At 41.6% G+C, this 19,755-nt stretch overlaps 2 protein-coding genes across 2 annotated transcripts in view; both read right to left on the bottom strand.

Annotated features, from left to right (window-relative positions):
• Positions 1 to 1,793, bottom strand: part of LOC139455089 (octapeptide-repeat protein T2-like) — a 42,950-nt gene extending 41,157 nt beyond the window's left edge. The window contains exon 1 of the mRNA XM_071236659.1: positions 1,037 to 1,793. Within this exon, the coding sequence (XP_071092760.1) occupies positions 1,037 to 1,793 (757 nt within the window). The remainder of the gene's footprint in view (positions 1 to 1,036) is intronic.
• Positions 1,794 to 2,000: 207 nt separating this feature from the next.
• On the bottom strand, positions 2,001 to 3,331 carry LOC139455088 (octapeptide-repeat protein T2-like). Its single transcript, XM_071236658.1, has 2 exons — positions 2,866 to 3,331; positions 2,001 to 2,320 (listed from the first exon to the last, which is right to left on the bottom strand). Exons 1-2 carry the CDS (start codon positions 3,329 to 3,331, stop codon positions 2,001 to 2,003), a joined length of 786 nt encoding a protein of 261 aa, XP_071092759.1.
• Between the last annotated feature and the right edge of the window lie 16,424 nt (positions 3,332 to 19,755).

Raw genomic sequence — 19,755 nt, 5'->3', positions numbered from 1 at the left:
CAGTATCTTGAAATTTCAACTTAGTATCTTGAAAATTCAACTTAGTATCTTGAAATTTCAACTAAGTATCTTGAAATTTCATCTTAGTATCTTGAAATTTCAACTAAGTATCCTGAAATTTCAACTAAGTATCTTGATAGGTTAAGGGGGGTAAATGGCCCTAAAAGGCTTCCGTACTAAAAGGCATCCGTAGAGTTGTTTCTCCAGTAGAATTATTAGTAGCAAAGGCGACCAAAACAACGTAACCCTGAACCTATAGTGTGTTTGAGATGAGATGAAGATAACTGTATGTTGCATGCTCGTCTGTCTCCCAGAGAATAAATTAAATAACGAATCCAACCCAAGTCTAGAATGAATGGCAAGCATTGTTTTGGACTCCTTTTGAATATTATTTTGTAGATTTATATTTTTAAGTAAGATAATTATATTTCTGGAACTGAATGTTTGTCTGGTTGCATGAGTATAGCGAAAAGGGTAGATCGCATCAGTCAGTATATGTCATTAACACAGTTGGTGATATTGAATATAATACAAGATTAACTGGCCTACATTTCTGTGTGAGGTTTAAGGTTTAAAGCTATTGTCGGAACATAGTAGCCAGCTGATAACAATAATATTCAGTCCTAACGATCGGCATTGTATGGTGTGTGCATAAGGGGCTCAATTCTGTTCCGATCGACAGGGGACGTGTTGAAGAACGTTAATCTATCGTAAACCTTTCCACTGACGGACCTTTGATTGTGCTGGGCTGTTCAAACACGTCCTGGGTTGAAAACATGCTTAACAACAGATTTGTTTTCATGCATGTTAAATTACAACGTGTCACTCCCATCATCTCCCATGAGAACCTATGATGACGCGTCAAGGCACATCTGGTGTGATTAGACTGGATTCATCTCTATCGTCAGTCATCTCCAGGCTCCTCCGTGGCTGACGCGGACCCTAAGGCTTCATCTATACCACTGACCGTTGGCAATCAGCCTCTCCCCTCCATCCCCCTAATTCGCCTTTCACCGATGACACGGCATGCACAAACCCGCTTTTATTCCCCCGAACTCCCCCTCTCTGTCTCCCACTCTCCGTCTTCCCCTCTTCGTCTTCCTCCTCTGTCTCCCCTCTCCGTCTTCCCTCTGCGTCTTCCCCTCTCCATTTATTCCTCTCTGTCTCCCACTCTCTGTCTTCCACTCTCTCCTCTCTGTCTTCCTCTCCCCGTCTTTCCTCTGCGTCTTCCACTCTTCGTCTTCCCCTCTCCATCTATTCTTCTCTGTCTTCCACTCTCTCCCCTCTGTCTTCTCCCTCTGTCTTCCCCTCTTCGTCTTCCCCTGTCTTCCCTCTTTGTCTTTCCCTCTGTCTTCCCCTCTCCCTCTTCCTCTCTGTCTTCCCTTCTCTGCCTTATCGCCCTGTCTTCTTTCTGTCTTCACCTCTCTGTCTTCCCCTCTCCGCCTTCCCTCTCTGCCTCCCTTATGTCCCCCTCTGTCTTCCCCTTGGTCTTCCTTCTCTGTCTTCCACTCTATTTCCCACTCTGTCTTCCCGTCTCCGTCATCTCCCTCTATCTTCTCTCTCCGCCTTCCCCTCTGTCTTCCCTTCTCTGCCTTATCGCTCTGTCTTCTTTCTGTCTTCCCCTCTCTGTCTTCCCCTCTCCGCCTTCCCTCTCTGCCTCCCCTATGTCCCCCTCTATCTTCCCCTTGGTCTTCCGTCTCTGTCTTCCACTCTATTTCCCCCTCTGTCTTACCCTCTCTGTCTTCCCGTCTCCGTCTTCTCCTATCTTTCCCTATCTGTCTCCCCCCTGTCATCTCCTTTCTGTCTTCCCATCTCCGTCATCTCCCTCTTTCTTCCCCCTCCATCTTCTCCACCTGTCTCCCCCCTCTGTCTGCTTCCTCCGCCCTCCCCTCTCTGTCTTTACTCTGTCTTCTCCCTCTATCTTCCCCTCCGTCTTCTCCCTCTGTCACACCTCTGTCTTCTCCCTCTGTCTTCTCACTCTGCCTTCTCCCTCAGTCTTCTCACTCTGTCTTCCCCTCTGTCTTCTCACTCTGTCTTCTCCCTCTGTCTTCCCCTCTGTCTTCTCCCTCTGTCTTCTCCCTCTGTCTTCCCCTCTGTCTTCTCACTCTGTCTTCTCCTCTGTCTTTTCCCTCTGTCTTCTCACTCTGTCTTCCCTTCCGTCTTCTCACTGTCTTCTCACTCTGTCTTCTCACTCTGCCTTCTCCCTCTGTCTTCTCCTCTGTCTTCTCACTCTGTCTTCTCCTCTGTCTTCTCCCTCTGCCTTCTCCCTCTGTCTTCTCACTCTGTCTTCTCCCTCTGTCTTCCCCTCCGTCTTCTCCCTCTGTTACACCTCTGTCTTCTCCTCTGTCTTACCCTCCGGCTTCTCCCTCTGTCTTCTCACTCTGTCTTCCCCTCCGTCTTCTCACTCTGTCTTCTCACTCTGTCTTCCCCTCCGTCTTATCACTGTCTTCCCCTCCGTCTTCTCACTCTGTCTTCTCACTCTGTCTTCCCCTCCGTCTTATCACTGTCTTCCCCCTCTGTCTTCTCCTCTGTCTTCTCACTCTGTCTTCCCCTCCGTCTTCTCACTCTGTCTTCTCACTCTGTCTTCCCCTCCGTCTTCTCACTCTGTCTTCTCCCTCTGTCTTCCCCTCCGTCTTCTCCCTCTGTCTTCTCACTCTGTCTTCCCTCTCTGTCCTCTCTGTCTTCTCCTATTGTCTTCTCCCTCTGTCTTCTCCTTCTCTCTTCTCACTCTGTCTTCCCCTCCGTCTTCTCACTCTGTCTTCTCACTCTGTCTTCCCCTCCGTCTTATCACTGTCTTCTCCCTCTGTCTTCTCCTCTGTCTTCTCACTCTGTCTTCCCCTCCGTCTTCTCACTCTGTCTTCTCACTCTGTCTTCCCCTCCGTCTTCTCACTCTGTCTTCTCCCTCTGTCTTCCCCTCCGTCTTCTCCCTCTGTCTTCTCACTCTGTCTTCCCCTCCGTCCTCTCCCTGTCTTCTCCTATTGTCTTCTCCCTCTGTCTTCTCCTTCTCTCTTCTCCCTCTGTCTTCCCCTCTGTCTTCTCCACCTGTCTTCTCCTTCTGTCTTCCACTCTGTCTTCCCCTCTGTCTTATCCACCTGTCTTCTCCCTCTGTCTTCTCCCTCTGTCTTCCCCTCTCCGTCTTCCCCTCTGTCTTCTCCCTCCGTCTTCCCCCCTGTCTTCTCCCTCTGTCTTCCCCTCCGTCTTCTCCCTCTGTCTTCCTCTCTGTCTTCTCCCTCTGTCTTCCCAATATGTCTTCTCTTCCCTCCCCTGTCTTTTTCCTCTGTCTTCCACACCCTGTCTTCCTCCTCTTTCCCCCACTCTCTGCCTTCCCCATCTATGTTTCCCTTCCGTCCACTCTCTGCCTACCCTCTACCGTCTTCCCATGTCTATTGCGAGCCAAGTACATCGCATCTCATTTCATTATGAAAAGCTTCCATCTCTTTGAAAGCCAGATCACAGAACGGAAACGACTCCCAGTGGTCGCGTGTTGATATCGCATGCCATTGGTAATAGCCGCCTATTAATATTGTATGTAATGTAGCGTACATTCCCATATACGTGCCTATGTTGCAGATTTTATCACTTTTCTGATTACCTGTCCCAAAGTTACCACGAAATAATACCAAGGTAAACTATCGATATTCGTCTCCAATATTATCTATTTATGTTTCGACGTCCACAAATGATGCTGTGATAATCAATATGCACCATCACAACAAATATACACAAATATACACTACACGTATGCCTTATGTAACGTTTGCCTTACCGTCATAAATTAACGAATCAGCTAATCATGGCGTGACTTAATGACACTATCTTTAGACAACGTATACAGAGTTGATTAATTTATAACTTATGGACTCGTTCACTTTTGTACAGTGTTGAATTATATATCGTTAAGAAAATCTAAACCATTTGATATTTTGTATTCTATGTGGAACAGCGGTCAATTGTTCTATTGTCTATCACAGCAATTCATAATACAGCATATACCCTTCATTGCTTTTCCCAGGGCCATGTCGATAAACCCATCTACAAGTGAAAGTGCAGGGCAACGCCTATCAATTGTCATCCATAAGTATATATGTTCATATATCCTGCTATATAGGCAGTGATATATATATAAATATCTGTCTGGTATTTCGACATCACCTGTATGCATAGCCGCGAGTCGGATACGCCTGCTTGCTAGACATGACTATTTGTAATTGTATTTTTTTAATTTTATAACCGCCTGAAGAGGTTTTGACATAGCTTATTCTTCGTCTTCAGTTTGAGCTAATTTCCCCGTCGACACACACGTTGACAGAACTAAGAATAATGTCTCCAGCGACTTGTGTTATTGTAGATTGCAAACCTTACAAGTGGCAATGCTGTCTCGTTACTTCCTTGAGACTACACACACACAAGCTTAAGGCTTGTTGTTTAGAATGTATCCTTGACAATAGTCCCGAACATCAGTTGAAGGTATTCTCCCGTACTTAGCTGTCGGTACAGGCAAATTTATTAACCCACTACGGAATCAGATAATGTTTTGAGGTTTCTCTGTGTCTCGGGCCAACTCCAGCGGTAAATTCGATAGTTCGAGAGGTGGAATGTGCACTGTACTTCACGGTGTCGACGTAAATCGTGTTATGTTCTTGGTAGGAGTGTCGAATGTCGCGCCCTTAGAGCGTGAGAGAACATTGTTGTAAGCTAATGGAACGTATGATGAACATTAGACACCCATGGCTACGCTGCATTCGTGACCAACTCGTGTTATTCCGGGACAAGCCGAATAGCGACTCGTGCCCCTCTCATGGCCATTTTTGCGACCTGGCTCCGTCTTAGCGCAAACGGGCATACCTAAAACAATTGTCAACTCATTGCGTAATGGTTCACACATCTTTCCCCATATATTATATATTTCAGATGCAATTTAAAGCACATCGGGACATGCAAAATTATACACTCAGTATGATTTAACACATTTATCTGTGTCTTGGGTATATTTTTAGATGCAAGACATATATAAATCAAAAATTATTTCTGAGAGATTCTTTGACGAAGAACTTGAAATCATACGCGCATTCTGATTGGTTTGTCGTATTTTCGCACATAACATACATCGATAGGGGGACGAGTCTTCTTGCAGGTTACGGAAAGGGGCGAGTGGTGACGAATGGGCTACGCTGAGGATATTGGCATAATAACTACGAGGCTGACCTTGGCCTTTTTGGGCGAACAGCGTTTTAATGGTTTTTGATGCACTAAAAATAATAGCCCTCCTCTAATGCTTGTCATATTTCGGATGACCCTCCCTAAGTCCTTGCACACTTTTTTCATGACACTCCCCGAAGAGACAAACTAAAAAAGTACTTTATATTTTATAATATAATGTCAATCATTCCATGACCCTCACCAAATATGTGTTTTAGTTTTTAACCCTACCCTCTAGACGTAATATTTTGGTGACCCTCCTGTGATTCCCCATGACTCGCCCACCCCTATCATAACTGACTGGTACATAAAGTCTGGAGAATATTTTGTCCACAGGTTTTAACCAATAAAGATATATATCGGCCACTGCTTGATACTGTGCATGGAAAACAATTGTTAGCCAGAGAAAGACGTCAACTGGAAAGCATACATATTTCAAGCAGAGTTGGACCGCTCTCACATTTCTCACATTTACAGAGATCTGTCAGTCACACTGGCTATACATTCTCATTAATTAAGGGTCACCGAGTCTACACGTTGTCTAGAGACAACGCATAGTATACGCAGTTCTTACAGCTAGTATGTAACCAGAGCAATGGATTATAGAGACAGATCATCTTCCCGAGGCAAGGGAGTAAACTGGAAGTCTAATTTCCACCCTTGCCGAACTTGGCTGGAATTTCTGGGCTCGATCGTAGCGCCACCAGTGGCTATTACGAGTTATATCCCTTCTATGTCCCTCCTGTTGACCAATCAGATTTCACTTCTCATGTCACTTGTATTTGCTTCAAACAAAATGGCGGCGCCCAGTCAAAACGATCTGATCAATAATCAAGATCTATTTTGTAATAAAACGGGTCTTACTTCGCAATATACATCAAATCACTTGAGCACCTTAATTAAAAACATGAACATATTTGGAAAATATCTGTTGACACCGAGTTGGCGGTACACATGCTATGCAAATCCTGCAATCGACCGAAATCTGCACGACAGTTTACGAACCGGATGTCGATTTCGTTACGCCATTTTGATTGGACTATGCATAGTTCGACAATTATATAACTCCATATTTCCAGCCTAGTTCGGCTAGAGTGGAAACTGGCCTTAGATAGTCAGTTAACTCTCTTGCCTCGGGAAGATGGAGACAGATCTGGTGATGGTAGAACCCCAAAATAACCCGATAAGTAGAGCAACAGAAGCTGATATAAACATGCGTCATGCACCACGTATAGGAGCCCGTTTAAAATGGTTACATCAACTCACAGGTCTTGATAAACAGCGACAAGGTGATCAACGTACATTTTATTGTGTTCCCAGATGCTAGGCTCTTCAACATCGACAGCACCGTCCACTTCACCACGTGGCGACATGTTCCAAAGATCCAGCTAGGTAGGCATTCATGTATATTTGCACTAAACCCGTTGCGGTCCCTGCTTCAACGATGCCAAAACAATATTATGCCTTGCTATAATGTAGGAAACAGGTATGTTGTTCTGATGTCAGGGTCGAGAGTTTTGTGATTATGTGATGTTGACTATGTGAAATACCACGGTGAGATTACAGTAACACTAGCGGCAGTTGGAGTTGTGGTAATGCTGTTATCAAAATTCCAAAAGACAAACGAGTTATTTTATTGAATATGATACTGTTCGTTACTGATTAGGCGGCTGATACGATCGCGGCAGACAGGTGACGTTGATGTGTCTCCAGTTGACAAGAAAAGTCTTTGTTAAGTCTGTGGAAATGGACAAATTGACAGACAGTGGGCACCTCTCGGTATATATTGACAACGATATTAACACAACAGAATTTGTCTGTCGCGCCTGTTGTGGAATAATCCGGTATATTTAACTGCACGTGACACTGTGTATATTGACCTTTGGTGTTAACCGATATGACACCCATTTCATTCTTACTTAGTGTGTCTTGAATTACGTCATCTACATGGCAATATAAAAACTATTTACAACTAAAAATAAATAAAAGCGACAATGCCTTTTCCATATATTCATTACAAATCTCTGCTGGGAGCACTGTCGATTGTACGATTCCGACGATATCCCGATCACGTGTTTATGATGCTGATGACGACGACGATGACGACGACGACGACGATGATGGTAATAATATTAATGATAACAACAATAATAATAATTATAATAATCGAACGATTACAATAGGGCCCTACAGCGAAGACAAGTCAATTGTTCATCTGAAAAGAAACACGGCAACATATGGTACAAGTCAAAGTAGGGATTTGCTTCGACATCAGTTTTGTCACTGTTGTATCAAACTTGGGAATGTTTTCCACATATCTACAATACAACCACTTTTGCCCTAACAGTTTTACATCATGTTAACATCAGCCCTACATTATGTCAATATCGTTCCTACACTACTGCCTAAAAGTTCATTCCCCTAACACGCGTTGAGAACGCGTGTAACACGCATGTGACACGGGTGCTCAACGGGTTGCACACGCGATTCACACCCGTTGCACACCCGTGTCCAACGGGTGTGAATCGCGTGTGCAACCCGTTGCACACGCGTGTGCCACGCGTGTAACACGGGACCGGGTTCCAGTTGAAGTTGACAAATTTATCAAATGAATAGTGAAATAAAACAAAACAGTGAGATGTGAAATTTGAGTTAATGAGCGGCCATTGAGCTGTGTTCACCAGACCGTAAATACAAGGTCGGCCCATCTTAATTAGTGTTCGGTTGCTAGACTTTTATGGCATGAACCATTCCACTAGGGTCCAGTCTAGCCATTGTGGCTAGCCGACAGTAGAACAGTAGTGAATTTAGATGCGAGTTTATTGCTAAGAAACCCCCGTGTTGACACGATTGTCGCGGGTTGGTAAATGTTCGCCATTAATAAAATAATTGTTTGTGGATTGCGAACATATTCATTTGCCCACACGAGTCATTCCATTTGATTGCAAATATAACGTTTTTCGTTCGCCAAATTTATGCTTTAGACAGTTCAATTATGACATAGCCGTCACCACTACTAATGTCTCATTATTTCACGTAGGAATATGTCCCATTTCCCCACACCCAACTTTCTGTGTTGTATTTTGAAAAATAAATAAAAGAAGGTTTTGTGTGGGACACTTTTATACTAATTATAAGAGGATGTTGTAAATGAATATGAACAGCCATGCTGTCTGACAGTTGATAAAATTTGAGATCTTCACAATCACCGGGTGTGACCATGTAGACAGAATCTCGTTAGGGTTTGTGATTTTTACATTTGCCCAATTACCATAGTGAGTATTGCTGGGGATACCAAACGTAACAGTTTATTATTAGAGGTTGTGAGTACCTATACCACGTAGATAGGATATCTTTAGGATTTTAATCCTTCATTGAGAGGCATTTAGAAGTTGGAGTACTACGTTAGGATAAGATTTATGGGTGACTTTAATCCTTTCTTTCTCTGTGGGTAATCCTTTCACGTTCATTTGAGGAAGTCACTCAACCAGGTCATGACAGGTCGTGAGTTTACTTACTAACTACTGTGAGCGTTTTTGGCATGACATCTTTTCTTGTATAAACATAGAAACGATGCTCACTCACTCACTGTTAATCTTCTGCAGTTTGCTGGCAAAGTGGGGATAAACCTCAGTGTCAAAGACGATCAAAGTTCGAATCCTTGTTTATATGTGACATCTCCCAAATGGGAACATTTTCATAAACTTGGCAAGTGATGATGAATTTTAATATTAATATTATTATAGTTTATGAAATTGTTAATAAAACTTTAATAAAATTGTGCTTCACTCTCACGAAAAATATATTGCCTATGAGTAAATCTATTTGTCACGTTACATCGGCATTTTTCAGTGATATTGGGACTACATGAAACATGGCTGGTTTTACATTTCTGATACAGGTGCTTGACTGACTGAGTAGTTCATGATCAATAAGATATGTTTAAATCAGTCAAGTTTGCAACAATAGATGAATAAGTTGATACATTTGGACCGCAGTTACCGATTAACAACTTAAGACATAGAGACAGGGAGGAGATATATAACCAAACCTATGATCCTGTTGAGACAGTTGACAGTTAGAACGTTGGATTAAACGACAGTAACTAATTTGAACATTCCCCAGTTATATCATAAAATACATCATAACTCATAACAGTCCGAGAGACAGCTTCCAGACATATACTAGTATTGAAGGGACAATCGCTTTTGACAGTTTAAAAATAAACTCACCTTAAGGTGCTTGGCAAATTAAAACTGACCTCCCTGAATATGTTTTTTAGGTTTGACAGCAACTATGCTTGTGGATTTCAGAGATAGACATGATTGGTTAGCTAGATGTTATTACAATAAGCGAAAATGTCTTAAAAGTCCACAGTTGGTTTAACAGTACAAAAAGTGTGTTATAGATCTATCAACGTTTTCTTTTATTGAACATAATATTTGCACTATATTGCTGTAAGCTGTAAATAATCTAGCCTCCCCATGTACGTAACTTACATATATTTATGTATGGCCAGAACAGCAAATAGAGTTCTGGTAGATAGGTACCTCGGAGATATAACGTGCGCTTTCCGACTTAAGCCTATCTCGCACACGGGGAAGCACTTGTACTATTAGGGTAAAAAAGGGTAATGATTAAATAAAGAAGTGCAACCCCCCCCCCCCCCCCCCCCCCCCACCAGTCTGAAAGCGTAAGAAAGCATTGTACATGTTCTGATAAACCACACTGATGCAATTAAGCAAATGAATATTTGCTGTGGGCAAATATCTATTTTCTATATATATTTGTAGATATGAAGCATTCTAGTAAATTGTGGATGCATTGGGCAGACAGAATTGTGTTTATTTCCAGGCCATCCTGATCGTCGTTTACTACTATAAGGTGTATGGTTGGAGGCAAGATCAAAGGCGCCGCACAGCATTTATTAGATAACAGACGGGGTCGTCCGTTTCGCTTTAAACAACCACCCCACCCTGTCTGTAGGAGTTATATAATCGGTGCGCAAATAATTGTGTCAAGTCCACTGCCGGGCTGATGCGGTGTCAGTGTCAGCGATGAACATGAATGCTCAAATTATAGACTTGTAGCACTCACAAGTTGCTTAGCCAAATTATTTGAAAAGTGTATATTCAATTCTCTGATAACAGCAAATATAACCTTAGAAAAAGATTCAACATACAAACAATCAAATGTAGAACACAGTCCTATGCTTATTATCATTTCTTCTGGATATGATCAACCTGCGGAACCCTCTATCCGATGAAGTAACTAATGCTCGCTCATTAAAAGAAATCAAATCCTTAATTAATCGTTCTGATGCAATTATTAATAATTTTGACTTCAAATATTTTCATAGATCATGCCAAATTGTCCACTGTCGCCTTAGGCTCGGCTGCAGTGACTTAAACGCTGATAAGTTTAGACGACATGTATCAGACATACCAGACTGCACTTGTGGATATCACGTTGAAGATGCAATTCACTTTTTCTATAACTGTTAAAAAATACGATAATATCAGAAACACTGTGTATTTCTACACACATGGGTATGGTCTAAAAATTATATTACATGGCAGTAGTTAAGCAGTTCTACAAACATGACTCTTCTTAAATCAGTTCATGACATCATTGTCAAAAGCAAAAGGTTTGAGTAGCTTAATTCTATGCATGTAGTAAAGGAAAACTGCATTACCTTATTTCAAAGACACCACTTGCTTGCTTTCATTTGTGCATTTTGTATGTTTATGTTCATCACTCTCTTATATATATCCAGCTGTTGTTAAGTTGTTACCTGGAGAGGTATTACATAAGCATGTTTTGCTTGTTTACCGATCCAGATTTCTTTTGAAATAAAAATACGTTTAAGCCAACACAGCTAACCGTAAAACACATGATTGTAAACTATTCAAAAAGGGGCACTAATCTCTGGCTTCTTCTCGGGTGTCGGACTCAAACTCATTTATTCTTAGAATAACATGACATACAATTATCTACAATTTTTATTATGAACAATTTAATAAAAATAGGATACGTGGATACTAATACAATTTACCAATTGTATTGTACACATTGTTAAGGAATTTAGATAGGCCTTTAAGATTTCTTACACTGTTAGTGGTAATAATTTTCTTAAATGTTTGGAAACTTAAGATATTGCTTATTTAAGAGTTCATATCGCCGTTGGTGAAAAGCTTCACATCGGAATATAATGCAATTCATCTCCCACGGCGATAGAATCACAGAGTGGACACTGGTTGTCTTCCCTGGGAATGTTCAGCCATCGACCAGTTTTAACTGGTACTCCTTGGTTAGAAAGTTCTGACTTTTAGTATTGGGAGAAATATTGATTTTGAGAGCAGTAGATATTTCGCAAATGAAGGTTGATTCTTCAGGTAACACGACCTTTGGATTTCCGCTTGGGCTTACTAGCTGCCGTGAGTCAATTTGCTCGTTAACGCAACCGAGCGTGACAAGAGACTGGGCTACCAGTCTGCAAGGACAGCTAAATAAACTTACGCATTTTTGAAAACTGATTTGTTACCCGTGATCTATGAAGATTTCAACAAAGGGCGCATGGTAATTAATTTCTTCAGCCTAAACAAACAGACAAATAACGGCGAAAGCTCATCGGATGTCGTCATTTGGAAATACCCCTGATTGTTACAGTTTGATAATAAAAAAAATTCCTGAGTGAAAGCATTTGCGGATTTCAGATTGCGTGGATGATACAATTACTACTCCCTTGTTGTCATCCACATTTTCTGGTATAACCCTACACTTCTGTATTTGTCGTAATTCACTTGCTGCTCAGTTAATGAATTTATAACATGTATACTTAGTTGTAGCACCACTCAGATTACCCGATAAAGGTTCAAATTTGGTCTTTCTTGTACCTGGGGTAATTATTTAATCTAAATCCAGGTTTGAAGTGAGGTGGAATGTGAGTTATCCACGTCGCAGCCCAGCAAGTGATGTATGATCAGTTGCTTTACTTTTTTTGTAAATCAACTGATCATTCCCAGACATCAAAGGATCAACAGGAAATACGTTGATTGATTAATTACTGTTATCTTGCACAGTGGATATGTCAAAAGTAAGTGGTTACATGTGAAGGTAGGGTTACTAAACCTAGGGAATACTCATATCATGGCGTGAAGTACAGATGTAAAAACAACATACAGTCAAGTCTCGTTAATCCGACACTCGTTAATCCGACACTCGGCTTTATCCGACACAAATGATGGGAACCGATTGATTCAGCGCTATTTAGTCCCGTTAATCCGACATTCTCGCACTCCGACTCCGACACACCTAATTTGCAACGAATTACTGAAATCACTCATTAATCAGTCTCGTTAATCCGACACAGTGGTCAGCGTACTCCGTGGTCATCTGCCCGCGAGTACACAACCCCGTGTTTTGACACGCACCGGCTGCAGAGATTAACTTTAACAATTAACACTAGATGCCAGGATCATAAAGAATTTCAAGCTTTATTATAAGAAACAAATGAAATTACACCTCGACAATGTTGATGCTGAAGGACCATCGAATGTACTTTGTTCAAAGGGTAACCGATAATACACTGACTGGTTGTTCATTGTTATCTAACTCAATGTATGTTTTTAAGAACCGTGGACATTATAAGAATAGTTGTCACGTGGGCTTTCTCAGCTAACTTGGCACCTATGTGAAACAATTGAAACAAAATAAGTGATCAGTTAAGAAACAAACACGGGTTATACTATTCGATACATTTAAATAACGTATTTTAATATATTTCATATATATTCCAAATATTGTTTCCAAATAATTATTATTAAAGTATTTGATTCTCACATAGACATTTTACATCGAATAAGTATTTTTGTACAGCTGCAGACGCAATGGATATTGTTCCTGTATGTTGATATTCCCGGATACATTATAACTTTGGTAGGTTGTTATAATGATATTTGCATTTTGTTTTCATTCATTCGCTGCAGCTTTGAACAGAATCATTCTTGTTCCTTTCCGTTTGGTTGGGAAGTTTTTCGATGCGCGATAGACGGTGTTTTCACACGTATTTTCTTTTGTAAGCGTGTATATGTTACAGTCAATGTGTAAAATATGATTCACTCAGGCAATTTATTAAATATCTAAATATTTCAGTCATTTTACAAATTGACTGAATAATCCATTCATTTATTTAACCGACTGACTAAAAATGATAAAGACGACCAAGAGAGCTAAAACACATCACAATATATTAATTATGCTAAGAAAAGAAGCCAAACAATACAGAACTGTACTTGGTGATGGTATTAAACATAAACAAATATTTGGAATTCGTAATCATATTAATAAAGATGGACATATTTTTCAGTTAATTTGTAAAATAAACTGAATATTTAGGCGTTTTAATACATTTCCTTAGTGAAATCTGTTTACATTTTGAATGTAAACATATACACACGGTAAAATAAGCAATGTTCAGTGAAATATTTACTCTGTGTTGCAAGTCAAAATAGTGTACACGAAGATCGCACAATTACCAAGCAAGTAACTTATCAAAACTGCATCACCATTACCGATGCTCCCCACAAATATACCTACATTTCAAAAACTGTATTTCATTTTTGTTGATCAGTGTGACCATACGTCCCTCTACTTTCAATTAAAATGCGCTTACGAATGGCGAGCACAGGTCGCGAACAAGTCTAGATTTCTGCTATATCATCCGGGTACTCACTGGGAAAATACAGTAATGCACAGGTAACAACTACTCCCGCGGAATTGCTTTAGATCAGTGTCCTTTGTACGTTGAAATACTATATATTGTGAAAGACAAAATGATGTATCAAGGATCAAGTAGAAGATACATTGACCGTTGCGCTGGGAGTTTATTCAACAGACCGTGAAAATAACACTGCTGTATATTATTATTTATTTTAGATGATGCAGGCAAAGCTCACTTCTCCTGGCGGCCATTATCAAACGGCCAGCTAAAACACAACCCCGCGCTTACGTCTACAGGTCTCTTCCTGTAGTACGGTAATTAGTATTCTCTCCCTCAAGTGTATCCTCAATGATATAACCCACCCTCATTAATTACATGCTGCTCTTTTCCAGCCTCACGGCTATGGAGCTGTGATAAAGAGTCCAAGTCATCATAAAGTAATTAGGGTCCAATAAAAACAATGCGCCGCCAAACCTCATACATATTATCACTGAAAGTCGTACTACAGACGGTTAATGTCAAATCACAATAAAAGCATTTCAATTGCAATAACATGTTCCAGGGCCATGTATTCTCTTAACACCATCGGATTTAGAAGCAATGGTCGTATAAAACAAAACAGATCTATTTAATCGCAACAGTATTCATGTTATTCCCACAAAATCACATAAAGAAAGGAGACATTAGGAAATACATGTGTATTATCATTTTTCGTCAGGATAACAATATTTTCTCTCCTTGTTACCACCTCCAGGTTCAGCTTAAGACGGGTCCTCCTTTGGTCAAAAGTTTGTTCCCCCTCTAATGAGTGTGTCACGCGTTGCACACGAGTGGCGGACGGGGTGCACACCCGTGTGCAACGCGTTGCACACGGGTCTCACACGCGTGACCAACCCGATGCACACTGGTTGCGTAACGCGTTGCCCATGCGTGTAAGGGGAATGAACTTCTAGGCAGTAGTGTACATCATGTTAACATCGTTCTTACACCTTGTTAACATCAGCCCTACATCATGTTTACATCAGCACTACATCATGTTAACATCGTTCCTACACCGTGTTAACATCAGCCCTACATCATGTTAACATCAGCCCTACATCATGTTAACTTCGTTCCTACACCATGTTAACATCGTTCCTACATCATGTTAACATCGTTCCTCCACCATGTTAACATCAGCACTACATCATGTTAACAGTTTTACATCATGTTAACATCAGCCCTACATTATGTTAACAGTTTTACATCATGTTAACATCAGCCCTACATTATGTTAACATCGTTCCTACACCATGTTAACATCGTTCCTACACCATGTTAACATCGTTCCTACACCATGTTAACATCAGCCCTACATCATGTTAACATCGGTCCAACGAATTAGATGATTACTAAGGTATGGATGTAAAACATTGCCCAATCTGATTTCAACTTCCCGAACTGCTATCGCACATAGCATAAAGTGATATCGCTCATAGCATGAAAAATCTTTCTCAGATGAAAAATCGATTACACGTAATTTCAAACTTGAACCTACAACCAATAATCGCCGATTAACAAAATTATATTTCCTCTACAATCGAGGTTGTGACGCAAATAGGATTGATTTATGAGGTCCAGCTTTGAAGACGATAAAGGTCACACAAGGAAGTAGTGTAGTGTGCAATCTGACTCCCCCCACAGCGTACGCTATAGATGTGTGACAGAACATGGGCGTTTCAAAGGAATTTAATGCGGAAAGACCATCGATTATTTCTCATCAGTACCCCGAGGCTGACTGTATGCAATCAAGAGAAAATGATTAGAGAAATCAAGATCAATGCCTTGTATATGATGAAATAAATCAGTTTTATTTTATGATTGATTTGCAAAAGAAAACATTTCGAACGATTCATCGAAATGCTCACAGAGGATATCAGTCAATGCGCAATATGGTATATATCACTGATAATAGATGTTCGACAAAAATATATATTTCCAATACATATTTTCCATAAATACTTGTCCTTTCTCTAGTTTGTTCCCTATATATGTACCCTTAGGGCACCAAGTGAGTGAGTGAGTGAGTTGGGTTTAACGCCGCTTTTAACAGTATTCCAGTTATATCACGTCTTGTGAGCTTAATGTGGGAGGAAAGCCCGAAGTGATGCAGGTCTCAGACGTTTAAGCTCAATTAAACAGACAATACCTTGCCGCAATATTTCTGGACTTCAGCTCAGCCTTCGACGTGGCAAAACTAGCACAAAATGGAGCAGCAGGGAACATGGCACAAATACAGCCTCCTGCAAGACGGGAAGCTGTCGGTTAAAAGTGAGTGAGTGAGTGAGTTGGGATTAACGCCGCCTTTAACAGTATTCCAGTCATATCACGGCGTGTCAGCTTAATGTGGGAGGAAAGCCCGAAGTGATGCAGGTCTCAGACGTTAACCACTTCGGTGAAACCCACGTACACGGGTATGGTGCTGACAAACCTAGAAACATAATTTGGGCGAACCGGGATTCGAACCCACAATCATAGGTTTCTGGCGTGCCCAAGGGACGCAACTCTGCACAGCAAATCGCGGCGCCTTAGACGACTGTGCCACCTGTGCCCCCTTAGGATACTAAGGGGCACTGCTGCAGTTGATTTCAAGATGGGTTTAAGCACTATTAAGTTAGCTGTCCGCGTGTTAGATTCATGTGTGAGAAAACCCCGGAATCATGCAATGCAAATCGAACCCACGACCAGCGGATCCCGGCGTGGCCAAGGGACACAACCCGCACAGGAAGTTGGCTCTTAAGACGTTAAATGAAAACTAATTAATTTCTTTACACATGCAGTTTATAAACCAAGCAGGAATGTCACAATTCAATTTTTAATCATAACCATCTTTTGTTGATTTAGTAAACGATAACTCCCGTGAAGATCCGGGGTAGAATAGGTCTTCAGCAACCCATGCTTGCCGTAAAAGACGACCGTGCTTGTCGTAAGAGACGACTAACGGGATAGGGTGGTCAGCCTTGCTGACTTGGTTGATGCATGTCATCGTATCCCAATTGTGGGAATCGACGCTTATGATGTCAATCACTGGATTGTCTGGTCCAGACTCGATTATTTACAGACCGCCGTCATATGGCGGGAATATTGCTGAGTGCGTAAAGCAACAAACAAACATAGTAAGCGATGAAAAAACCCGATGCTAACCTCACAAATGTTAAATGCTTCGTACATAAACTCTACCAACAGATGCAGAGACCTATCGATTTGCTGAAAACACTGTATTTAGGGCTGAGAAGCAGATCAATGAACATAGTGAAGATGTAGATTACATTTGCAACAGCAGAGATTCTTAAATAACCAGTTCTCTTGAAATTATATTCAGAGGCAGATTGCGATCGAAGAGAATTCGGCCATCTGTAAACCTTACGCGGAATGCAATCATGTAAGTAGATAACAGGATTCTGAATTAACTTTTCTTTCAATTAGAAATATCACATCACGCCATTTAAAAACAAGAAAATATGTTTTCCCTCAGTAAATCCCAATTCGGACTGCAGTAACGCTAGCCCATGTGCATTAAGATAAACACGTGTGCACGTGCGTCGAGCAGGTAGCACGTGTATGTATGACTTGCTCAAATACATGTCACCGGATTGTCTGGTCAAGACTCGAATATATACAGTCCGCCGTCATATAGCGGGAATATTGCTGATTGCGGTGTTTAACCACAAACAAACAAACACCATGTGCATGACCACTGAGTACGTTAGAATTATGACCGTAAAGATCAGGTTTAAAGTTCTTCAGCAACCCATGCTTGTCGACTTTAGCCTTCGGTCTTCAGCAACCCAAGCTTATCCTCTTCAGCCTTCAGTCTTCAGCAACCCAAGCTTATCCTTCAGCCTCCCGTGTTCAGCAACCCAAGCTTATCCTTCAGCCTTCAGTCTTCAGCAACCCAAGCTTATCCTTCAGCCTTCAGTCTTCAGCAACCCAAGCTTAATATCCTTCAGCCTCCCGTGTTCAGCAACCCAAGCTTATCCTCTTCAGCCTCCAATCTTCAGCAACCCAAGCTTATCCTTCAGCCTCCCGTGTTCAGCAACCCAAGCTTATCCTTCAGCCTTCAGTCTTCAGCAACCCAAGCTTATCCTTCAGCCTTCAGTCTTCAGCAACCCAAGCTTAATATCCTTCAGCCTCCCGTGTTCGGCAACCTAAGCTTATCCTTCAGCCTCCAATCTTCAGCAACCCAAGCTTATCCTTCAGCCTCCCGTGTTCAGCAACCCAAGCTTATCCTTCAGCCTTCAGTCTTCAGCAACCCAAGCTTATCCTTCAGCCTCCCGTGTTCAGCAACCCAAGCTTATCCTCCAGCCTTCAGTCTTCAGCAACCCAAGCTTATCCTTCAGCCTTCAGTCTTCAGCAACCCAAGCTTATCCTTCAGCCTCCCATGTTCAGCAACCCAAGCTTATCCTTCAGCCTTCAGTCTTCAGAAACCCAAGCTTATCCTTCAGCCTCCCGTGTTCAGCAACCCAAGCTTATCCTTCAGCCTTCAGTCTTCAGCAACCCAAGCTTATCCTCTTCAGCCTCCAGCAACCCAAGCTTATCCTCTTCAGCCTCCAGCAACCCAAGCTTATCCTTCAGCCTCCCATGTTCAGCAACCCAAGCTTATCCTTCAGCTTCCCGTGTTCAGCAACCCAAGCTTATCCTCTTCAGCCTCCAGTCTTCAGCAGCCCATGTTGGTCGATTTCAGCCTTCAGTTTCCAGCAACAGCAACCCATGCTTGTCGTCTTCAGCAACACAGCAATCGATGCTCATGATGTCAGTCACTGGAACACACTCGATTATTTACACATGGTCGTCATATAGTTTGACAAACACACAAGTTAGACGTACACCTTACCATTCTACTGATTAACAAACGTAGGCGTAATATTATTCAAGTTGGACTAAATTAATCGGTCGTATTTGATGTGGTCGTGTTACATGTACCTGATATCAGACTGACATCAAGACTGTTCTTCATGGCGTTGTCTTATCATGCATCAAATTTCATTTGAATATTGTGTTATTTGAGACTGATTAGTCTCTCGCGATGATGTCTTGAAGTTTATTTAGAACATTGCACATCTCGGTTTATGTTTGATTTTAAAAGGACACGCCACACAGAGTTTCGCCGCATTCACCCATCATCTGAACAATGTGCTTAACCGCTGTTTTCCCTTGATACATTTGAGTGGTAGATTCTGGGAAACTCTTGGGGAACCGTTGGTTAAGGCCCTGGTAAATTCTTAGGTTAAGGATCTGGGAAATAATTTGGTGAATGTTCTTGGAAAACCTTTGGTTAAGGTCCCGGGAAAAACTTTAGGGATGATCTGGGAAATAATTTGTTTAATGCTCACGGAAAACGTTTGGTTAAGGCCCTGGGGAATTCTTAGGTATAGGGTTAATGCTTTTTGAAAACCTTTGGTTAATGCTCCGGGAAAGTCTTAGGGCAGGATCTGGGAAATAATTTGGCTTTTGGAAAACCTTTGGTTTGTTATGGAAATACTTTGGTTAAAGGCTTTGGGGTCTTTTGGCAAATGCTATCAACATGTTGGCTCCTGACTTCCTCATTCCCAGGGAACGTTATAAGGCTAAGCGGTAAGTTAGCCCAGTTGGTGTATTGTAAAAATTCTAGCGCATGCGCAACACTCACCAATACTCTAGGTTAATGACGTCGGTTTGTAAATAAATCGAATCGGGGTCAGACAATGCAGTGATTGATATTATGAGCAAATGATTCACGCATTTGGGATACGATGACATGCATCAACCAAGACAGCGAGCCTGACCATCCAATCCCGTTAGTCGCCTCTTACGAC

This window comes from Haliotis cracherodii, unplaced genomic scaffold (assembly GCF_022045235.1).
Source record: "Haliotis cracherodii isolate W230 unplaced genomic scaffold, xgHalCrac1.p SCAF_11, whole genome shotgun sequence".
In the NCBI taxonomy this organism is placed as follows: Eukaryota; Metazoa; Mollusca; class Gastropoda; order Lepetellida; family Haliotidae; genus Haliotis; species Haliotis cracherodii.
This window is presented reverse-complemented; position numbering and strand designations above follow the sequence as displayed.